The following is a 21,316-nucleotide window of genomic DNA, read 5'->3' on the forward strand; positions in this document are numbered from 1 at the left end:
TGTCATCAACCTTGAGCAACACAGAACACCATCTTGAATGCTCAAGGTCAACGAGATTCAAGCATCTCTGCATGGTGTCTTTCTCATACTCCACAGAAGAGCCTTTATCTGTCACCTTGAACAACCTTCATAAAAATAAAAATACTGTGTTCTAGGAGTACGGCTCTTTATGTCTAATATCTCTCATCCCACTTTGAAGAGCCCTGTGCCTTTGCAGCATGTCTCTGTGTAGGTTTTGTTGTGTTTTACATTTGTCTCCTCACCTGATAGGTGAATACACAGGTATGAGAACCTACTCACCACACTGACGAGAACTATTGGGACAGAAAAGTTGTCTTTGTGGTAATAGGCGGGCACTCCTGGCCTAAGTGTCCAACTGTACTGATGTCTGGATCCCTAATGCTGATGTTTGTTGTCAAGGGCGAACATGGATCATGTGTGTCCGCCATGACATATGCCTTTCTCTGGGACTGCAGTCTTGTTGGACTGGTAGGGGTGACCAGAGCGCTACCCTCATGGTGGAATGCTTCTGCCTTCCCCAGGAGTTAAGCAGCACGAGGGCAGAGATGGAAGCATCCTGTGTAGTGATTCATGGAGTGAACATGTCCTTTTAGGTCTCGCCTAGAGCATAGCATGCAGCGCTGCTCTAGGAGTGACCTTTAGGAATCGGTCAGCTCTTTTCAAGCACTCGTGCTTGTGCTGGCATCCACCTTGCGGGAGCAAGCAGCGGTGCGCGCGCTAATTGAAAACAGATGGCCCGCTCCCGCAAGGTGGATGCCAGCACAAGCAGGAGTGCTTATTTTTCTTTCCACTGATTGTCTTGGGGCCACTTCTAGCGCACGATCTGTCTTCCAGTGTCACCGGCAGGGCCAGGCCAGGCACACTTGTGCTTACATGGCCTCGGCCTGCTGACATCCGAACACCTCAGTAATGAGCGCACGCAAGAGAGTACAGACCCCGTCTCATTTCCACACGCTCTGACAGGGCTCTCTTCCTACAGTCTCCATCACTTGTAACTCCACACCTTCCTCTCTCTTTCTTCGACGCCCATACGCCAGTCTCTCTAGGTCCCCTCTTCATCTCTCTCTCTCCTCCCCTCACCCCACCTCATTCTCTCTATTGCCCTTTCCACCTCAATCCCCCTCACACACTCTGCACATTTCTCCAGTGTCAGCGACTATATAAGCATCTGCAATGTCCGCAGGCTCCTCTAATCTTTCACAAGCGTGCTTGCTTTGAAATAATTTTACTCTCTGATTGCACCCTGGTCAAGGGGACTTAACACTGACCGTATCCAGGGGAAACGTGTGTTTTCAGCTTCCTCTCCGACTCCTTAGCACTGCTGAGCATGCATACCATCGGCAACTGGAGGGTCGACAGCACACTCTGCTGGCCATATTTCGAACTTGCTGCCCAGCACATTTTGCTGATGTTCTTCTAAGGCTTTCTTAAAAAAAACAAGCATTTGGCAAAGACAATTGTCTCACCTTTTGTTTGTCAATGTAGACCTATTGTCTTTGCCGATACTTTTTGCACAGGTAGTGCAGTATTGGAACCAAAAGCTAAAAGCGTATTTTACCCTCACAGCTATAATGACACATGTACATGCGCGCATCACAACTCTTGTGCATACATACGAAATGAGAGATCCTCCATTTTGTTTATTTTTTATATTTACCAATCCATTATGGTAGGTACCTATCTTGGAACGATGAATAAAAATAAAACGAGTCTTTCCAAAAATGCATTGTGTAAAAGGAGCAACCCGGCAGCAAACTGCAGTTGGCAGGCGCTCTAAAAAATAATAATTAAAACAAGAATTGGCATAGCCAATAGGTCTCGCTTTTGGGACCTTATAAATATTTAGTTATGCAGCACAATATCCTTGGTGCAACAACATCAACTGTTGCATGGCTAAACACTTATAAGGTTCCAAAGGTAAGACCTATTGGCTATGCCAATGCTTGTTAACCTGTGTCACTGGAATGAGGCCTACAGGCTCATTCATGTTGTAAAGTTCCACTGCTGTGTGATTAACTCACGCTTGGCCTACATCAGACTGGTGTGAAGTGCTGCACAGCGCAGAAGTGGTGTTTCTGCATTGGCTGTATGTGTGCCTGGGGAGGGTGCCATACAGGGACAATGCAGTACTAATTAGTGTATCTATGTTGTATGCATGTGCTGGAGATGTATGGGCCTGAGAGTGGTAAAGTACCTAAAGGATGTAGTGCTGTGCAGTAAGTGCAAGATAAGTGCATGTGCTGAGTGTATATGTGCCTGTAAGTGGTACAAAGCATGAAAAACACAGTGAATACATGATTGGTGCATGTGTTGGGTGTATGTGCACTTATCTACGACACAGTACACAAAGGATACCGTGCTGGGCAGTGCGTGCATGTTGAATGCAAGTGCTGGATGTAGGTGTGCCTCTGAATGGTACAGTACATGGAGAATGCCGTACTGTGCAGTGGGTGTATGTATACATGCACTGGGTGTATGTATGCCTGTGAGTGGTACAATACATCGGTAGCCCTTGTGTCCCTTTTGGGAGACCCAGGCCTGCCTGGTGAAACATGGATCAGAGGTAGAGAGATCCCCCCAGACAGATTGGTCAATTGATGCATTCTTATAAGCTAGGTGGGACACACACACAGGGGCGGGGAGAACCAGGCATCGCCTCTACACTTCGAAGGGTGCTCTTTGCTTCAGTGAGAGGTCACATGGGAGGGGCCTAGGCACCTCTCAGGAAGGAGACATGGCTAATAAGAGAATCACAAAGAGTAGCACTGTGGTCCCTGGGCTACTCTTTTGATACGTGTATCACTGTGACTGACATGCAGGTATGAACACTAGTAACTCCAATGATCTGAGTTGTGGGACTGTCAGCGTCTGAGGCATCCCTGCTGTGACAGAGGGTTTTTCAAGAGGAAAAGGGGGTAGAGGATCATGCAATTCAAAAGACTCAGAACCCCAACATAAAACTTCGAGGACTCAGACCATATATCACATTTGGTGTCTGGAAATGGCCTATAAGAAGGGGCGTATGAGACACCAAAAGTTGTCATCTGCCAAGCAGGCAGACTGGCTGTGTGAGAAGCACTACAAGCCTTCTGCCCCAGACCAGGACTGGGGGACAAGGCCTGCCAGTCTCCCTGCTGGCTGAGGGGCATCACCCAGTGAAACCAAGACCACCTGCCCTGCAGCCTGGAGCGCCAGCACCCGCCTACTTTCCAAGATCAATGCCCCCTGCGAGAAAGAGGGGAGTGCTGGTGGAAGCAAGTTTCAAAGGGGAGCCCTGTCGAGTGGACAGCCTGTGCGAGGGGTGTGGAAACAGCTGCTGCACCTTTGTTACCTGTGAGGAGGACTTGAGCATTACCTTGGATGTTACCAATAGTGAATGGGTAATACCCATGATCACTAACACGAGGAATGAGTGGACAGGAACTTACTAGAGTGACACTAGAGCCCTGACCTCAGGGAAGGACTGTGTAGTTGTTTCTAAATGCTGTATTCTTCCTTTGGATGGGTAGGAGTGGAAATTAAATATTTCTTATTTTTCATATAAGTGAGTATTTGGTAGGCCAATTATTTATTGCTGCTGCACACATTTTGAGCTGTGAGCCTGTGCTTACTAATCTATATCCACCCACACCCCCACCCCTCAACTCCCCCACCCAACACCCTCAAAAATGGGAGCCTTGGACTGCTCATCCACATTTACCTCTGAAAGCCAAGTGCAGATGGAGTACTTGACCCAGTTTCTCTAGAATCCACAGTAAGCTGGGCTTGGGACACTAGGAGTAAAAGGCCTCAACCACCACTGGTTGGCCCAATAGCCCCCGCAATCCCAGTGACCCCTGGAAAGGGGTCCTGAAAAGGACCAACCAGGCCAGTGAAGGTTCTTGCATTGTTAGTATTAGCCGATTCAGGGGAGAAGTGATATGCGTGTAAGAGCGGATCTTCCCTTAGGGATGAAAGAAAGACTGACTTGCAGATTGATCACCTCTAATAGTGGCGACAAGGTATAATTAGTGGAATAGTGTGCTGCCAAGAGGAACGTTAATGGTTATCTTCATGTGGTCCTCTCACTCTATCATATTTTGGCTTATTAAATGTGTCTCTGTGACGGGAAGCACCGCTTACAACGGATATATCGCATCGCGCTGACATTGCATCGCGGCTGTTACATCGTAGACGACATCACATCGCATGTCATCAGGACGCATGCAAGTGCATCGCATTTCCTTATACATCGTTAACGATTACATCGTGAATCGGGTAGAATTTGTTTTTTTAAGAGTAAATTGAAGCTAAATTGCATTATTAAACACGAGAGTTCATTTAATCAGCGCATATGCGAGCGGTAAAATGGAAATTGTAAAATGCAATTAAGTTTATTTCAGTTAATTGAAGCTAAGCTAAATTGCATTATTAAACACGAGAGTTATCATCTTGCACAGATGTGCATATATTACCACGGCAGTGGTAGAACTAGCGCTTCGAAGCAGGGCAGGTGCAGTCAGGCGCTGCCCCTGCAGACCAGACTCTTGATGGGACAGAGCTGCCAGGCTAGGTCGTCTCTTGATGGGACAGAGCTGCCAGCCTATGTGAGACAGATGTGCATATATTACCACAGCAGTGGTAGGTCGCAGCAGGAACAGAACTAGCGCTTCGAAGCAGGGCAGGTGCAGTCAGGCGGGAACAGAGCTGCCAGCCTAGGTGAGACAGATCACAGATGTGCATATTAGAATTAGCGCTTCGAAGCAGGGCAGGTGCAGTCAGGCGCTGCCCCTGCAGACCCGTCTCTTGATGGGACAGAGCTGCCAGGCTAGGTCGTCTCTTGATGGGACAGAGCTGCCAGCCTAGGTGAGACAGATGTGCATATATTACCACAGCAGTGGTAGGTCGCAGCAGGAACAGAACTAGCGCTTCGAAGCAGGGCAGGTGCAGTCTGGCGCTGTCCCTGCAGATCCGTCTATTGATGGGACAGAGCTGCCAGGTCGCAGCAGGAACAGAACTAGCGCTTCAAAGCAGGGCAGGTGCAGTCTGACGCTGTCCCTGCAGATCCGTCTCATGATGGGACAGAGCTGCGAGCCTAGGTTAGACAGATGTGCATATATTACCACAGCAGTGGTAGGTCGCAGCAGGAACAGAACTAGCCCTTCGAAGCAGGACAGGAGTCCTTTATAGGAGTCATTAACAGCACATTTCAGAAGGTCTTCTTTACATTTGTGGGGTCAATGTCTGTACCTCTCCGAAGGGCCGCTGTGCCCCTCTGCGCGAGTGCTATACATCTAACGGGACAGCAGAAACACATTACTCATCCTTCCTGTCTGTTTAATTTGTCAGTAGCCCTCCCCACCCCCTTTCCAGCAGACCTGCTATTTTTTCATTGGGACAGTACTAAGCCCTCCCCCACCCCCTTTCCAGCATACCTGCTATTTTTTCATTGGGACAGTACTAAGCCCTCCCCCACCCCCCTTCCAGCAGACCTGCTATTTTTTCATTGGGACAGTACTAGTGATCTCAGCAGGGATGGTTCATATGCCTTTCACAGGCGAGCACCACGTGATCCCATCAGGACTGCTATGCTGTGTTTGGGGCAGTGTCACTGCTTCGCAGGAAGTCCTCTGCACTGGTAATGTGACCGCACCCACACTTTGCTGGAACACAACACACCAACACCAATGCCAGCATTTTACTTGGGAAATGTTGATTTTAATCACCAAGACTCTGTCCTTTGATCCAGACCGTTCCTGCACTGTTGTGTCGTATGTTTAATGGGGCAGTGTGGGCAGCAAAGCACTTGACTCTCTATACGGGCACATTTCTCACCAGTGACACTCCTATACATGGAAGGGATCCATAACACCATGTGATGTCTTTGCAGAGCAGCCATGCTTTCAGTGGGGCAGTGCTGGCACTTCTCGGGGAGACTGCGATCATAGTAATGGGACAGTCTCTTAGCAGCAGGGCTTCCATGCTTTCAGTGGGACAGTGCCAGTACTTCTCAGTAGGACTGCTGCTATCATTGTGATAGGACAGTATTATCTCTTAGCAGCAGGATTGTCACATTTTCAGTGGGACAGTCCTAGCACTTTGTATCCGCTCTTAGCAGCACGATTTTCACACTTTCAGCGGGGCAGTGTTATCACTTCTCAGTAGGACTGCTATCATTGTAATAGGGCAGTATTAGCTCTTAGCAGCAGGGCTCACCCCCCAACCCCCGAACAACCCATTGGCTATAACGAATTTGAACGTGCGGGCTAAACCATCGCGTTGTCATGTCGCGCGATGTAAGGTCGCCGATGTGACACGCGATCCTATTGCATGGCCGCATTTGCGTTGCAACATCGTGCGATGCTAAAATCGCCGATGTGACTGCAATTGCGATGTAGTGACGGCGATGTAAATTACCGCGATGCGATTAAGTACGATGGATCGTCATACAACCTGGTCGCAGTGTGCTAGTGCAGCAAGCCGTGTCACTGCAAACTTTAAATTTCTTCTATACCTGTTCTGCAGCTCTATTCTGGCCCACTGGATTAAATAAAACCTCTGATTTCGCTGGAATCTCATCTCTCAAGCCTCTCCTATGACTCCTTAGCCACTGTAAATCCCCTTACCCATCCCTTCTCCAGTGTGTGTTGACACGGCCCCCTTTTCTCCCTATTTGTCACTCTAGTACAGTGCTTGTCGCTAGGTTTACACTTTAAAAATGTCACATACACATACTTGGATTGAAGTGTGAAATTCTTCAGAAAAACATTGTTTCATGGCCTGCATGAACATTGCAAGCAGAGTTATAATTAAAAAGGCCGGAGTCAAGTCTAGTAGTCCAGATGTATATCCCAAACAGGCATTACCTATCACAGGCAAGTCTTTGCCCACTGAAATGGCGTATAACTGCCTCCGAATACATTTGCAATTGCTGTTTGGTAACTGAAGATCGACATGACAAGCCTTTCAGCTCAATTCTCTTTCCTATCTCCGCAAACCCCCCAAGGAAGACGCGGGAGACGGGAGCTTGGTAAATTGCTGCTTTATTCTTTTTCGTCTCTCCCCAACTCCCCTTCCTGTTCCCCGCCTCTTCCTGTTCCTCGTAATGCCTGCCCTGTCTTGATGCCAGGGTCAGGCATGACGATACAACACCTCCCCCTTGTGTATATTAAGTGTTCACCTTACTTCAGAGTTCTTCAATGAGCAGAACAGGCCTCCGAATTGTTCTTCGTGGTTGGCTGGCTTGTATCTGGTCAGGCGGGTTCTTGTCTCTTGGGTTGTCAGGCTCCAGTGCCCAGCGATGTTCACGGTCACTGTTTCTCTCTTGACTTGATGATTCCGTGTCTCAGTCAGGTTCTCGAACTCGAGTATGGGCAGATGGGTTGCACCTTTTGAAGTGTGATATGTTTCTGGTTGTCCGCTTGCCTTCAGACTCTGCAGTGACCATGGTCCCTTTTCTTCTTGTGACTTGCAGCGGGTGTGCAAGGTAGCGACTGTCTGCTTTGGTTCTGTTGTCCTGCTTCACAAATACCCAGTCTCCTTCTCGGATGCCAGACGTCTTGGCATGTCTGCGGTGATCAGCATATTCTTTCATTTTGGCTTTCTTGGCGTGATCAAGTTCTACTAGAGTGTCATTGTCTCCTGGTCACGACTCGGGATTGCGTGATAGCATCTGTAGTTGGGAGAGACATTCTAAACGCTTTAAACTATAGCAACGACATCCTGGTCTTTAGGGAAAACCAGAAAGAACATGATAAAGCACTTGATCGGGTTTGTCATGCCCTCCTTAATGCCAACCTCACACTCAATCAGGACAAGTGTGAATTTCATAAGTCAACACTTAAATTCTACGGCCATATCTTCTCTACGGACGGCATGAGACCTGACCCCGAGAAAGTATCTGCCCTTTCGGACACTCCACAACCACGAGACGTCAGTGATCTCCGATTATTTCTAGGGATGGCCAGCTACTGTGCGCGTTACATCAAAGACTATGCCACCATCAGCTATCCACTCAGAGAACTGACACATGAGGGACAGCAATTCACGTGGTCAGATAATTGCGAACATGCTTTCAACAAAATCAAAGAGGCGGTGAGCACTGCGATCAACCAAGCCTATTTCATCACCAAACGGAAGACCAAAATCACTGTGGATGCCAGCCCAGTGGGATTAGGTGCAATCCTGGTACAGTATGATGATGAAGCTGACCAACGCCACATTGTCGCATACGCCAGTCGCAGTCTTACCGACACGGAAAAAGCTTACTCCCAACCAGAAAAGGAAAGCCTTGCGGTTGTGTGAACACTTTCATCTTTTCATCTACGGGAAACACTTCACGCTCATCACGGATCGCCAGGCGTTGACAACCATCTTTGGTAACCCGCGGGACAAAATGCCCCCAGGGATTGAACGGTGGGGAATTCGCTTACAAGACTACACCTACACTATTATCCACAAACCCGGAAGGCAGAACACCCATCGAACTACATGACGCGACACCCACAGACAGACCCGAACACAAGTGCGACGCTCTGTGGCGGAGGAATACCTCCACTTCGTCATCGACCATGCCTGTCCACCCACGGTCCCGTTGGAAGCCATCCGGGAAGCATCAGCTCAAGACGCCACAATTCAAAACATTATGCTCTGATCCGCACCAACTCATGGAGACACTTAGACGACGCTCACAGAAACTAAGCTGTCAACACTCAAGAACTTGCCGCGTTCAAACACGTCCAGGAAGAACTATCTATCAGTACGGACGAACTACTACTGAGAGACTGAAGAATCATGATCCCTCAAAGGTTAAGACAAGGAATTGTCAACCTGGCACACGAAGGACAACAAGGAGTGGTGGCCACGAAGAAAGTGTTACGAGAACGCGTCTGGTTCCCGTCCCTCGACCAGATGGTAGAGGCCACGCTCCAAGACTGTACATCCTGCCAACTAGTGGGACGAGATGAACCACCCGCGCCACTGCAGATGTCGGACCTCCCAGACAGTGTTTGGAAACAAGTAGCCATTGACTTCTTCGGCCCGTTGAAATCAGGGAAATACATTGTCGTCATCATGGACGAGTACTCCCGGTTTCTCATTGCTCATCAAATCTCTTCCAATAAAGCGACGGCCGTCATACGTGTCATCGACGAAGCATTCGCGGCATGGGGAATACCTACGGTGGTGAAGACGGACAACGGGCCACCATTCAATGGACAAGAATTTGCAGAATTTGCAAAACACCTGAACTTCAAACATCGGAAGATCACTCCTTTGTGGCCCCAGGCCAACGGGATGGTAGACGTTTTATGGGAACAATCAAAAAGGCCATGCAGCAGGCTGAACTGGCTCGCCGCGACATTCAACCGGCACTAAATGTGCTGCGAGCCTATTGGACCACGAAGCACAGCACCACAAATCAATGCCCGCCACTCTAATGCTTGGGCGAGTTCCACGTACCCAGCTCCCAACTACAGATGCTATCACGCAATCCCGAGTCGTGACCACAGACAATGACACTCTAGTAGAACTTGATCACGCCAAGAAAGCCAAAATGAAAGAATATGCTGATCACCGCAGACATGCCAAGACGTCTGGCATCCGAGAAGGAGACTGGGTATTTGTGAAGAAGGACAACAGAACCAAAGCAGACAGTCGCTACCTTGCACACCCGCTGCAAGTCACAAGAAGAAAAGGGACCATGGTCACTGCAGAGTCTGAAGGCAAGCGGACGACCAGAAACATATCACACTTCAAAAGGTGCAACCCATCTGCCCATACTCGAGTTCGAGAACCTGACTGAGACACGGAATCATCAAGTCAAGAGAGAAACAGTGACCGTGAACATCGCTGGGCACTGGAGCCTGACAACCCAAGAGACAAGAACCCGCCTGACCAGATACAAGCCAGCCAACCACGAAGAACAATTCGGAGGCCTGTTCTGCTCATTGAAGAACTCTGAAGTAAGGTGAACACTTAATATACACAAGGGGGAGGTGTTGTATCGTCATGCCTGACCCTGGCATCAAGACAGGGCAGGCATTACGAGGAACAGGAAGAGGCGGGGAACAGGAAGGGGAGTTGGGGAGAGACGAAAAAGAATAAAGCAGCAATTTACCAAGCTCCCGTCTCCCGCGTCTTCCTTGGGGGGTTTGCGGAGATAGGAAAGAGAATTGAGCTGAAAGGCTTGTCATGTCGATCTTCAGTTACCAAACAGCAATTGCAAATGTATTCGGAGGCAGTTATACGCCATTTCAGTGGGCAAAGACTTGCCTGTGATAGGTAATGCCTGTTTGGGATATACATCTGGACTACTAGACTTGACTCCGGCCTTTTTAATTATAACTCTGCTTGCAATGTTCATGCAGGCCATGAAACAATGTTTTTCTGAAGAATTTCACACTTCAATCCAAGTATGTGTATGTGACATTTTTAAAGTGTGAACCTAGCGACAAGCACTGTACTAGAGTGACAAATAGGGAGAAAGGGGGGCCGTGTCAACACACACTGGAGAAGGGATGTGTAAGGGGATTAACAGTGGCCAAGGAGTCATAGGAGAGGCTTGAGAGATGAGATTCCAGCGAAATCAGAGGTTTTATTTAATCCTGTGGGCCAGAATAGAGCTGCAGAACAGGTATAGAAGAAATTTAAAGTTTGCAGTGACACGGCTTGCTGCACTAGCACACTGCGGCCAGGTTGTATGACGATCCATCGTACTTAATCGCATCGCGGTAATTTACATCGCCGTCACTACATCGCAATTGCAGTCACATCGGCGATTTTAGCATCGCACGATGTTGCAACGCAAATGCGGCCATGCAATAGGATCGCGTGTCACATCGGCGACCTTACATCGCGCGACATGACAACGCGATGGTTTAGCCCGCACGTTCAAATTCGTTATAGCCAATGGGTTGTTCGGGGGGTGGGGGGTGAGCCCTGCTGCTAAGAGCTAATACTAAGAGCTAATACTGCCCTATTACAATGATAGCAGTCCTACTGAGAAGTGATAACACTGCCCCGCTGAAAGTGTGAAAATCGTGCTGCTAAGAGCGGATACAAAGTGCTAGGACTGTCCCACTGAAAGTGGGACAATCCTGCTGCTAAGAGATAATACTGTCCTATCACAATGATAGCAGCAGTCCTACTGAGAAGTACTGGCACTGTCCCACTGAAAGCATGGAAGCCCTGCTGCTAAGAGACTGTCCCATTACTATGATCGCAGTCTCCCCGAGAAGTGCCAGCACTGCCCCACTGAAAGCATGGCTGCTCTGCAAAGACATCACATGGTGTTATGGATCCCTTCCATGTATAGGAGTGTCACTGGTGAGAAATGTGCCCGTATAGAGAGTCAAGTGCTGTGCTGCCCACACTGCCCCATTAAACATACGACACGACAGTGCAGGAACGGTCTGGATCAAAGGACAGAGTCTTGGTGATTAAAATCGACATTTCCCAAGTAAAATGCTGGCATTGGTGTGTTGTGTTCCAGCAAAGTGTGGGTGCGGTCACATTACCAGTGCAGAGGACTTCCTGCGAAGCAGTGACACTGCCCCAAACACAGCATAGCAGTCCTGATGGGATCACGTGGTGCTCGCCTGTGAAAGGCATATGAACCATCCCTGCTGAGATCACTAGTACTGTCCCAATGAAAAAATAGCAGGTCTGCTGGAAGGGGGGTGGGGGAGGGCTTAGTACTGTCCCAATTAAAAAATAGCAGGTCTGCTGGAAAGGGGGTGGGGGAGGGCTTAGTACTGTCCCAATGAAAAAATAGCAGGTCTGCTGGAAAGGGGGTGGGGAGGGCTACTGACAAATTAAACAGACAGGAAGGATGAGTAATGTGTTTCTGCTGTCCCGTTAGATGTATAGCACTCGCGCAGAGGGGCACAGCGGCCCTTCGGAGAGGTACAGACATTGACCCCACAAATGTAAAGAAGACCTTCTGAAATGTGCTGTTAATGACTCCTATAAAGGACTCCTGTCCTGCTTAGAAGGGCTAGTTCTGTTCCTGCTGCGACCTACCACTGCTGTGGTAATATATGCACATCTGTCTAACCTAGGCTCGCAGCTCTGTCCCATCAAGAGACGGATCTGCAGGGACAGCGTCAGACTGCACCTGCCCTGCTTTGAAGCGCTAGTTCTGTTCCTGCTGCGACCTGGCAGCTCTGTCCCATCAAGAGACGGATCTGCAGGGACAGCGCCAGACTGCACCTGCCCTGCTTCGAAGCGCTAGTTCTGTTCCTGCTGCGACCTACCACTGCTGTGGTAATATATGCACATCTGTGATCTGTCTCACCTAGGCTGGCAGCTCTGTCCGCGTCTGACTGCACCTGCCCTGCTTCGAAGCGCTAGTTCTGTTCCTGCTGCGACCTACCACTGCTGTGGTAATATATGCACATCTGTCTCACCTAGGCCTGCAGCTCTGTCCCATCAAGAGACGACCTAGCCTGGCAGCTCTGTCCCATCAAGAGACGGGTCTGCAGGGGCAGCGCCTGACTGCACCTGCCCTGCTTCGAAGCGCTAGTTCTAATATGCACATCTGTGATCTGTCTCACCTAGGCTGGCAGCTCTGTCCGCGCCTGACTGCACCTGCCCTGCTTCGAAGCGCTAGTTCTGTTCCTGCTGCGACCTACCACTGCTGTGGTAATATGCACATCTGTCTCACATAGGCTGGCAGCTCTGTCCCATCAAGAGACGACCTAGCCTGGCAGCTCTGTCCCATCAAGAGACGGGTCTGCAGGGGCAGCGCCTGACTGCACCTGCCCTGCTTCGAAGCGCTAGTTCTACCACTGCCGTGGTAATATATGCACATCTGTGCAAGATGATAACTCTCGTGTTTAATAATGCAATTTAGCTTAGCTTCAATTAACTGAAATAAACTTAATTGCATTTTACAATTTCCATTTTACCGCTCACATATGCGCTGATTAAATGAACTCTCGTGTTTAATAATGCAATTTAGCTTCAATTTACTCTTAAATAAACAAATTCTGCCCGATTCACGATGTAATCGTTAACGATGTATAAGGAAATGCGATGCACTTGCATGCGTCCTGATGACATGCGATGTGATGTCGTCTACGATGTAACAGCCGCGATGCAATGTCAGCGCGATGCGATATATCCGTTGTAAGCGGTGCTTCCCCTGCGGCCAGAGCCAATCACCGGAAGGCATGCCCAGGTGCCTCCGCTTGCAGTCAGCATTGCTTGCAGCCCCCCACCCCCCAACCCGTCCTAAGATGGAGTCACTCAGGACCTTCTGGTGGCACAGGTGAGTCCAGCAGTGCCTTGAGGCCTCGAGGGCAATTATCTGCGCGTGGTCATTGGTTGGCTTTTACTTGCGCGAAAGTATAGCTCTAAGTGTCACAAATTTGGCAGTGGAATGCCACTCATAAGTACACTAATTACCATGGAAATGTCACACTTGACCGCTGTGAATTACGCACAAGACAACCAATCACGAGAGGAGACGGTCCTCCTACCTGGGGCTCCGCAGTCGGCGCACTCCTGGTTCCCCGGCAGGGTCTTGATTTCGTATAAAAGTTTCTCGTTTCCGCCAGACATTCTTTGTGATCCAAGCTCCTCTCTCGCTGCACGTTTGCAGTCCGAGGAGGGCCGCTGTCCTTCTTCGAAACAGAGGCGCCCGCCACCGGCAGCCCCCCACAGCTGCTTTCTGGCCGCTTCTGTTATTATTAAAAAAAGAGCAGTATAGCAGTAGCAGAGTGCGGGAAGAAAGATGTGGCTTTTTACCACCAGACCCTGGAACGTGGAAACTACAACTTGTGGAACGGGCTCTGCGGCTTCACCGTTGCCTGCTTCGAAGAGTAGCATGCAGGCGCTATAGAACCGGTTGTGAGCAGTGTCTGCCCTGGCTCCGGCTCTTGCGGACTGCCCTGGCAGCCGAGCCGCAGCCTGAGGCGAAGCGGTTCCCCACGTGTCGCAAACCGCGGAGAAGGACTCTACCAACCGGAGAGCTGGATTCGGTTCAACAAAAACAAGCAAGTGACGCAAAGCCGTGTCTGCGGCTTTGCGGATACAGGCCTTAAATGTTAAGCAGGGGCACCTGATGCCTGAGGTCTCGTGCAAACAAAACGTGCTCTACCGGCGTGAAATGGCAAAACGGTACGAGGAAGTGAGCGCCGCATTAAGGGAGCTTTCGTAAGGTATACTGCTCGGCCAAAGTGCAGCAGGTGTGAAAAGATATGCGAGGTGAAATATCTGTGTTGGATTTAAAGTACAACGACAGAAACCAGCATTTGCAATGCAATTGGTCTCGCATTAGGAAAGTTTGAGCTATTGGTATTGTAAATGACACATTTATGTGTTGGTTTTGAAAATAGCGAAATTAATAGCTTTGTCATTTACAATGCCAATAGTTGTAACTTTCGCAAATGTGACACCTATAGCATTTGTAATGCAATATGTGTTGTATTTACGTGACTTAGATGTATTGATAGTACAAATAACAATGGCTTTTCATTTTTTAAAATAATTAATACTTAAATAAAAGTTTTTGTAATGTATAATGGCAATAACTTAAACTTTTGTAAATAACTTTTGTGAAGATTATGTTCAGTGTATATTGTGACGAAAATCCAAGAACAGAAGTGAAATATTAACATCTTTTTGTGACATTTGTAATAAAGCTTGAAACATTGAGAGAACACATTTGAACCAGTTGTTGTTGAATGGTTGCACAGATTGATTCTGTGGTGGCGCTGAGTGATGTTGTGGTGGCGACGAGTGATGCTGTGACGTTCAGTGATGCTGTGGTAGCGCATAGTGATTTTGTGGTGCCCCTGAGTGATGCTGTGGTGGTGCTGAGTGATGCTGTGGTGATACGATAGATAGACAGAGTGAGGGCGATTGATAGAGTGAGGGCGATAGATAGATGGAGCGAGGGCGATAGATAGATAGAGGGAGGACGATAGAGGGAGGACGATAGAGGGAGAGAGGGCCATAGATAGAGGGAGGGCCATAGATAGAGGGCGAACGATAGATAGAGTGAGGGCGATAGATAGAGGGCGAACGATAGATAGAGTGAGGGCGATCGATAGATAGAGTGAGTGCGATAGGTAGACAGATAGAGTGAGGGTGATAGATAGATAGCTAGATAGATAGGTTGATAGATAGATAGATAGATAGATAGAGTGCTGGTGATAGATAGAGTGAGTGCGATAGATAGACAGATAGAGGGAATTATTGATTTTCTGCTGTGGGCAGCATGCTCCTCACAGGCATTCCCCAGGTAAAGGGAGTCTTTGTGCGAGCCGCATTCCATGCAATTTACAGTGGAGGGATGACTAGAGAGGCAGAGAATGTGATGAGAATTGGACGACCACAGGCCTCTGTTTTTGCTGATGCGCATGAATTTCAGTAATTAGTCTGCACACAAAGTGATATATTTATCCCCCCTCAGACGGAGCCGTTGAACCACTGGCTCTATGTGTTGCATGCATGCATTAAAGTGGCAGTCTATTTTGGCCAGCAGGCGCACTCACAACACAATTAAAAGGTACTATTATTACCCAATGTAACGGTACTCAATTCATCCACCTTAGAAGCTGGAAGTGTGAGTTGGTCCTGCCTGGATATGAATTGATGACCTTTATTATATAACTGCAGATGTCAGAAGCGAGCATTTAAAACACAGAAAAATCTTGCAGTGAATGTATGTGTGTGTGCGTGCATGTGTGTGAAAGAATTAGCACTAAATAGCACGTGTGTGACTTGGTCCTGCCAGGATGTGAACTGATTACCTTTATTACATAACTGCAGATGTCAGCAGCGAGGGTTTAAACCACTGAAAAATCTTGCTGTGAATGAATATGTGTGTGTGTGCTTGTGTGCGTGCGTGCGTGCATGTGTGTGAAAGAATTAGCACTAAATAGCATGCCTGCGAGTGGGTGAAAAAAAGACTGATTCTTAAATTAGGCTTTCAATAGGTAAACGTGTAGTTGAGGAATACCTGTGATTTCTCAGTTCGCCCGCCAACTCGCTAAATCTGGTTTTCATTGACGAAGGTTCTAAAAGCCCTGTTGGCCACGTCACCCGCAGTGCATTTTGCCACGGGTTTCAAATGACTCTATGTGTTGCATGCATGCGTTAACGTGGCAGTCTATTTTGGCCAACAGGCGCACTCACAACACAATGAAAAGGAACTACTATTACCCAATGTAACGGTACTCAATTCATCCACCTTAGAAGCTGGAAGTGTGAGTTGGTCCTGCCAGGATGTGAATAGATGACCTTTATTACATAACTGCAGATGTCAGCAGGGAGCGTTTAAAACACAGAAAAATCTTGCTGTGAATGTATGTGTGTGTGTGTATGCGTGTGTGCATGTGTGTGAAAGAATTAGCACTAAATAGCACGTGTGTGAGTTGGTCCTGCCAGGATGTGAACTGAATACCTTTATTACATAACTGCAGATGTCAGCAGTGAGCGTTTAAAACACAGAAAAATCTTGCTGTGAATGTATGTGTGTGTGTGTGTGTGCGTGCATGAAAGAATCAGCACTAAATAGCACGCCTGCGAGAGGGCGAAAAAATGACTGATTCTTAAAGTAGGCTTTCAATATGTAGACGTATAGTTGAGGAATACCTGTGATTTTCCGTCCACCCGCAACTCTCTAAATTAGGGTCAGTTTAGCGTCTGGCTGTGCCTGTGTATTTTGGCCACCACGCACACTCACAACACAATTAAAAGGAACTACTATTATCCAATGTAACGGTACTCAATTAATCCACCTTAGAAGCGGGAAGTGTGAGTTGGTCCTACCAGGATGTGAACTGATGACCTTCATTACATAGCTGCAGATGTCAGCAGCGAGCATTTAAAATGAGAAAAATCTTGCTGTGAATGTATGTGTGCGTGTGTGTGTATGTGCGTGCGTGTGAAAGAGTTAGCAGTAACAAACAATACCAGATGTGGACAAGGCTCGGGTGGGCGCGGACTGCCAGAGAATTATAGATGGTGATGAACACGAAAAGGAGCAGAAGCCTGACGTCACTGGCTCTTCCCAGCTCTAACAGCCTGAGATAGTCCTTGGCCAAACTTAACCTGGCAGTTGACTGACCTTACCCCTCCATGCCAGCACTCAGCTCTTCAGTGTAAACCCAAAGCAACCCTAGCAGCAATTAAAACCGAACGTAAATATAAAAACCCTAGCAGCAATTGAAACCGATCGTAAATATAAACAAGATGAGTCGTGGCATAGAAGTAAATGGAAGTATTGGTTATTTGATATTGGCTGTCTCGTTCTACAACACCAGCTTTGAGCTTCAACTTTTTCCCCATGCTCTGAATACACCTTAAATGCTGGCTTAAAATCAGCAGCCTTCTAAATACTGAGATGTGTCCTGTTTCTAAGCACTCACAGTTTTTTAGCAGGTCTACCGAGCGAATTTAACCTTAAGGAGATGAACTGATAGCCCGGGATAACAGAGTTGTCCCCGAAGTATTAGGTGGGGCCAGAGCTTTAAGTGGAATGCAAAAAGAGTGAGAGAGAGAGAGAGAGAGAGAAAGAGAGAGAGAGAGAGAAAGAGAGAGAAAGAGAGAGAGTGTGTGAGTGTGAGTGTGTGTGCGTGTGTGTGTGTGTGTGTCTGTCTATCTCTCTCTCTCTCTCGATAGGTGCATAGTCTACGTAATTAAGGGTGTGGCTTCAACATGCACACTACATTTCTGTGATCTCTATAGTGCGCAACCGTTATTTTGATGTAAATCACGTGAAATATAACAGGAACTACATAGCTGGTATGAATTACCATAACGTTTTTTACAATCAATGTTCAGTAATCGATCAGTGTTATTTGTCACTAAAGTTAAGGACATGAAGATATGGACCCGTTTCAATGTCCATTTTTTAATTACTAAAGGCCTTGAGACCAGGAGGGACCCTGCCCACTTAAACCCTTGGGTGAGGCTAGAACTGTAGTGTCCATGTTCGCCGACAGGGTGGTTATTAACTGAGTTGTATCTCTTACCAGTGCTGTGCGTCGGACCCGTACAGCAGCGTTGTGTAGCAACAAGGCTACATTCTGGAGTGTACTTAGCAGCCTCGCCGAGGCCCTTGCACTAGACATTGTCATTTGTCTTGTCATTTCAGCTGCAGGAAGCCGTCAGATATTCCAAAGCTTCTGTTACTGTATATGATAACAGCCAGTTGACTATGTTAACAGTAAAAAATCCATAATAACAAGGAAACACAGCAGCTGCAAAATCGTTTAATTCCAATGGCCCTGGCAATGGCCCTGTAGGAGAGTGACGACACAGCGCTGTGGCATGGACATTCAAAAAAGTTGGTTCAATTTTAGATTCAGCATGAGTGTTGTGATGAGTGTAAAGTGACCTGTTAAACACACAATTCATATGAAAAAAATAGGTTGATTCAAACAGGTCTCCGGAATACACATTTCTAGTTGGCTTGTAGTCAGTTGTACGCAGTCTTTTTTTTAAATTGTTTTGCAGTTTTATTGTAGCGCGAACTTGACAAGGAGTTAGTCATAGCGCTTTACATAAGAACCAGTTGCATTACAGACGGACACATTCAGATGAAGTGATTTGTCCAGAATCACAGGATGGTAACCTGGGGGCATCTGGATAACAGGGAGAGAGAGGGTACCGACGGGGAGCGAGCAGAATGCAGGGCCTCTGACCTCAATCCAGGCCCCACGGCAGTTTCGCTTTCCTGTCTGCTCGAGAATCAAAAAGTAAAGTTTCGTTTCCTAGAGCCCGGGCGGGGCTGGGAATTTTATTTTCTTTTATGCGATTTTTCTATAGCGCGAATTTTACCTGAAGGTGTCAGAGTGCCTTACATAAGAAACAATTGCAGAACATAAGGAATTAGGATTACATGCGTTACATAAAGGATACAAACAGAAACAAGGAGGGTTCACTGCAATGCCTCCTTCCAGCAAGGAGAACGAGGTAACAATGACAGAAAACCGCAGACACACAAAAAAAAAGGGGGCAGAAACAGCTACTGAATCCCTCCCTTCCAGGACTTCGTGACCGGCCTCGTGGTTGCCATAGCAATGTTTCAGGAAATCGGCTTGTGACACCAGAAGTCAGGTCACGGAGTCCTCAAAAGGAGGGAGTATAGCGGACAAATCATCCAAACAGGGGCATTGTCCAATGGCAGGCCTCCATTTCGCGAGGCCGGCCATTGGCAGAAGGGGCGTGGTTTCATGCCCCTTCTTGCTTACAAGAACTCTCGCCTGCAACAGCGCATGCGCTGCAACGCAGGCGTCGACCTAAAAATAGGGTTGTAGAGGAAAGTGTGAAGTTTACAGGGAGGTGGAATTATCAAACGCGACAGGGAAATTATTCCCCAATCTAGGAGCTGGAAGGGTAAACGTTTGTAAAAAAGTGTAAAGGCTGAGCAGGAATGACACGGAGAAGCTGGCAACAGAAGTGAAGAGATAGGGACAGACAATATGGTGAGACCTGCAGACGCATGAACAACTGCAGCTCCAAAGTAAAAGTTTGCAGCTGAGCTGCACAATTACCTTTCAAGACCTGTCTATTTCTTGCAAGACCCTAACAACGAAACATGGACTCAAAGTAACCAGCGTTGGAAGTTTGAAGATGAGTCTTCCCAACCGTAACCAGTTCCTGGGACCCTGGTCCCCTGACCATCTTCTGCTACAACTCCAGCACCCTGCATGATCTCATTCCCGGATGCAGCAACAAATGCCAGCTCTCAACTCTGACCAACACCCATGGCCCTCTCTCCTGTCTACACCGCTGCAGTACCTTTACCCATCTCTGTACCCCAGCAGCATCTCCCGCCCACTGGACTTCACTGCTAACAAACCACTTAACTGCATCCTCCTCAACATACGTTCTCTACACAAGCACACAATAGAAATCTAGGACTGCTAGTCTTCTGGAGATGTTCTACCCAAAAGTTAGCGCAAAGGCAAAACCCCTCCCGTCACATCCCTGGTATAACTCGTCTTGTCGAAGCACCAAGAAAGACTTATTGGAAGCTATTAAAGCCAGGGATAGGACAGGTATCAAGGAACATAGACATCTATATAAGCGGGCTATCCTAAACGCTAAGAAAGACTGGGATGCCAAGAAATGGGAGGAACTGAGAATTTCACTCCAGAATAGAGATTTGAAATCCTTCAGTTTTTTTAAATCTCATGACTCTGGTCATGTATTGGACACCAGATTCAACGCTATAGGATATATTCTTTTGTTTTTGTGATGGGATGGATGTTTAGGAAGTATGTATGTGTTGTGCGTGTGTGGCTCTTTACCTGTTTTGTGCATATTTAATTGACCTTGGTTTATATGAATTTGTATAACTAAAGACATATATGCATAGCTTCGGTGTGGTGTAAAATATATCTTCTGAAGCCTCCTTGCAGAATGTATATATTTTTATAATTGATATATTTGAGAATTATGATAAAAATGAAAAAAGATTTTTTTACTGACAAATGAAATAAAATGAGAAATAATTCACTATCTGTGTAGACATTGTTGGTGTATGCCCTGTGTTTGAGAATCACTTCCGAAGATAAATGTATTTATAGGTCATGAGGGAGCGTTTTCAAATGTCTTGAAATCCTTCTGGGCCATAGTGAGTGGTGGTGGGAGAGAGCCTAAAGCGGCAATTGAACCCAATATAGCCCCAATTGTATGGGAGGGACACTTTGGATCTTTGTACGTGTGTTCAAGCGAAGATGCAGTAGTATTTTCTGCTTCCTCCCCCACTCACGAGTATCGACTGGGTGGGGAACAGGAAATTACTCTTGCAGAAGTTGTTTCTGCTATTAACAAACTAGCGCCAAACAAGGCGCCCGGGCTGGATAGACTTCCTGGTGACTTGTTTAGGTCTCAACCTGAAATATGGGCCCCCTATCTCTGTGTGCTTTACAACTCTATCCTGAGGGGAATGAATCCACCTGAAAGTTGGCGGGGGCAGAAATAGTACCCATTTACAAAAAAGGCTGCCCTCTCTTACCATCAAATTATAGGCCCATCAGTCTAATAGATAACACGCAGAAGCTGATGGGTCGAATTATCCTGGATAGAGTGCAAGCCTGAATAGAGGAAAATGAGATCTTGAGTCCTCTCCAGGCTGGCTTTAGGGCAGGTACGTCAACCACTGACCAGTTATTCAGACTTCAGGTCCTGTATTGGAGAGCAGTGAGTGTAGAGGGTGGCAGCCTCTACCTCATTTTCGTGGACCTGAGGTATGCATTTGACCTGGTGCCCAGAGGAAAACTGTGGAAAGTCCTCACAGATTTAGGCCTACTTCCTTACCTTCTTTATGTACTAATCAGGCTACACACAGAAACCT

The 21,316-nt window shown here is 47.5% G+C and overlaps 1 protein-coding gene across 2 annotated transcripts in view; it reads right to left on the reverse strand.

The window, feature by feature from the left end:
* ADAP2 (ArfGAP with dual PH domains 2) overlaps positions 1-14,125 on the reverse strand; it is a 267,951-nt gene extending 253,826 nt beyond the window's left edge. For both annotated transcript variants that reach the window (XM_078654379.1, XM_078654378.1), the window contains exon 1: positions 13,482-14,125. In XM_078654379.1, coding sequence (XP_078510505.1) covers positions 13,482-13,830 — 349 coding nt within the window. In that variant the 5' untranslated portion in view covers positions 13,831-14,125. The remainder of the gene's footprint in view (positions 1-13,481) is intronic.
* Positions 14,126-21,316: the final 7,191 nt, after the last annotated feature.

Source organism: Lissotriton helveticus, chromosome 7, assembly GCF_964261635.1.
Source record: "Lissotriton helveticus chromosome 7, aLisHel1.1, whole genome shotgun sequence".
In the NCBI taxonomy this organism is placed as follows: Eukaryota; Metazoa; Chordata; class Amphibia; order Caudata; family Salamandridae; genus Lissotriton; species Lissotriton helveticus.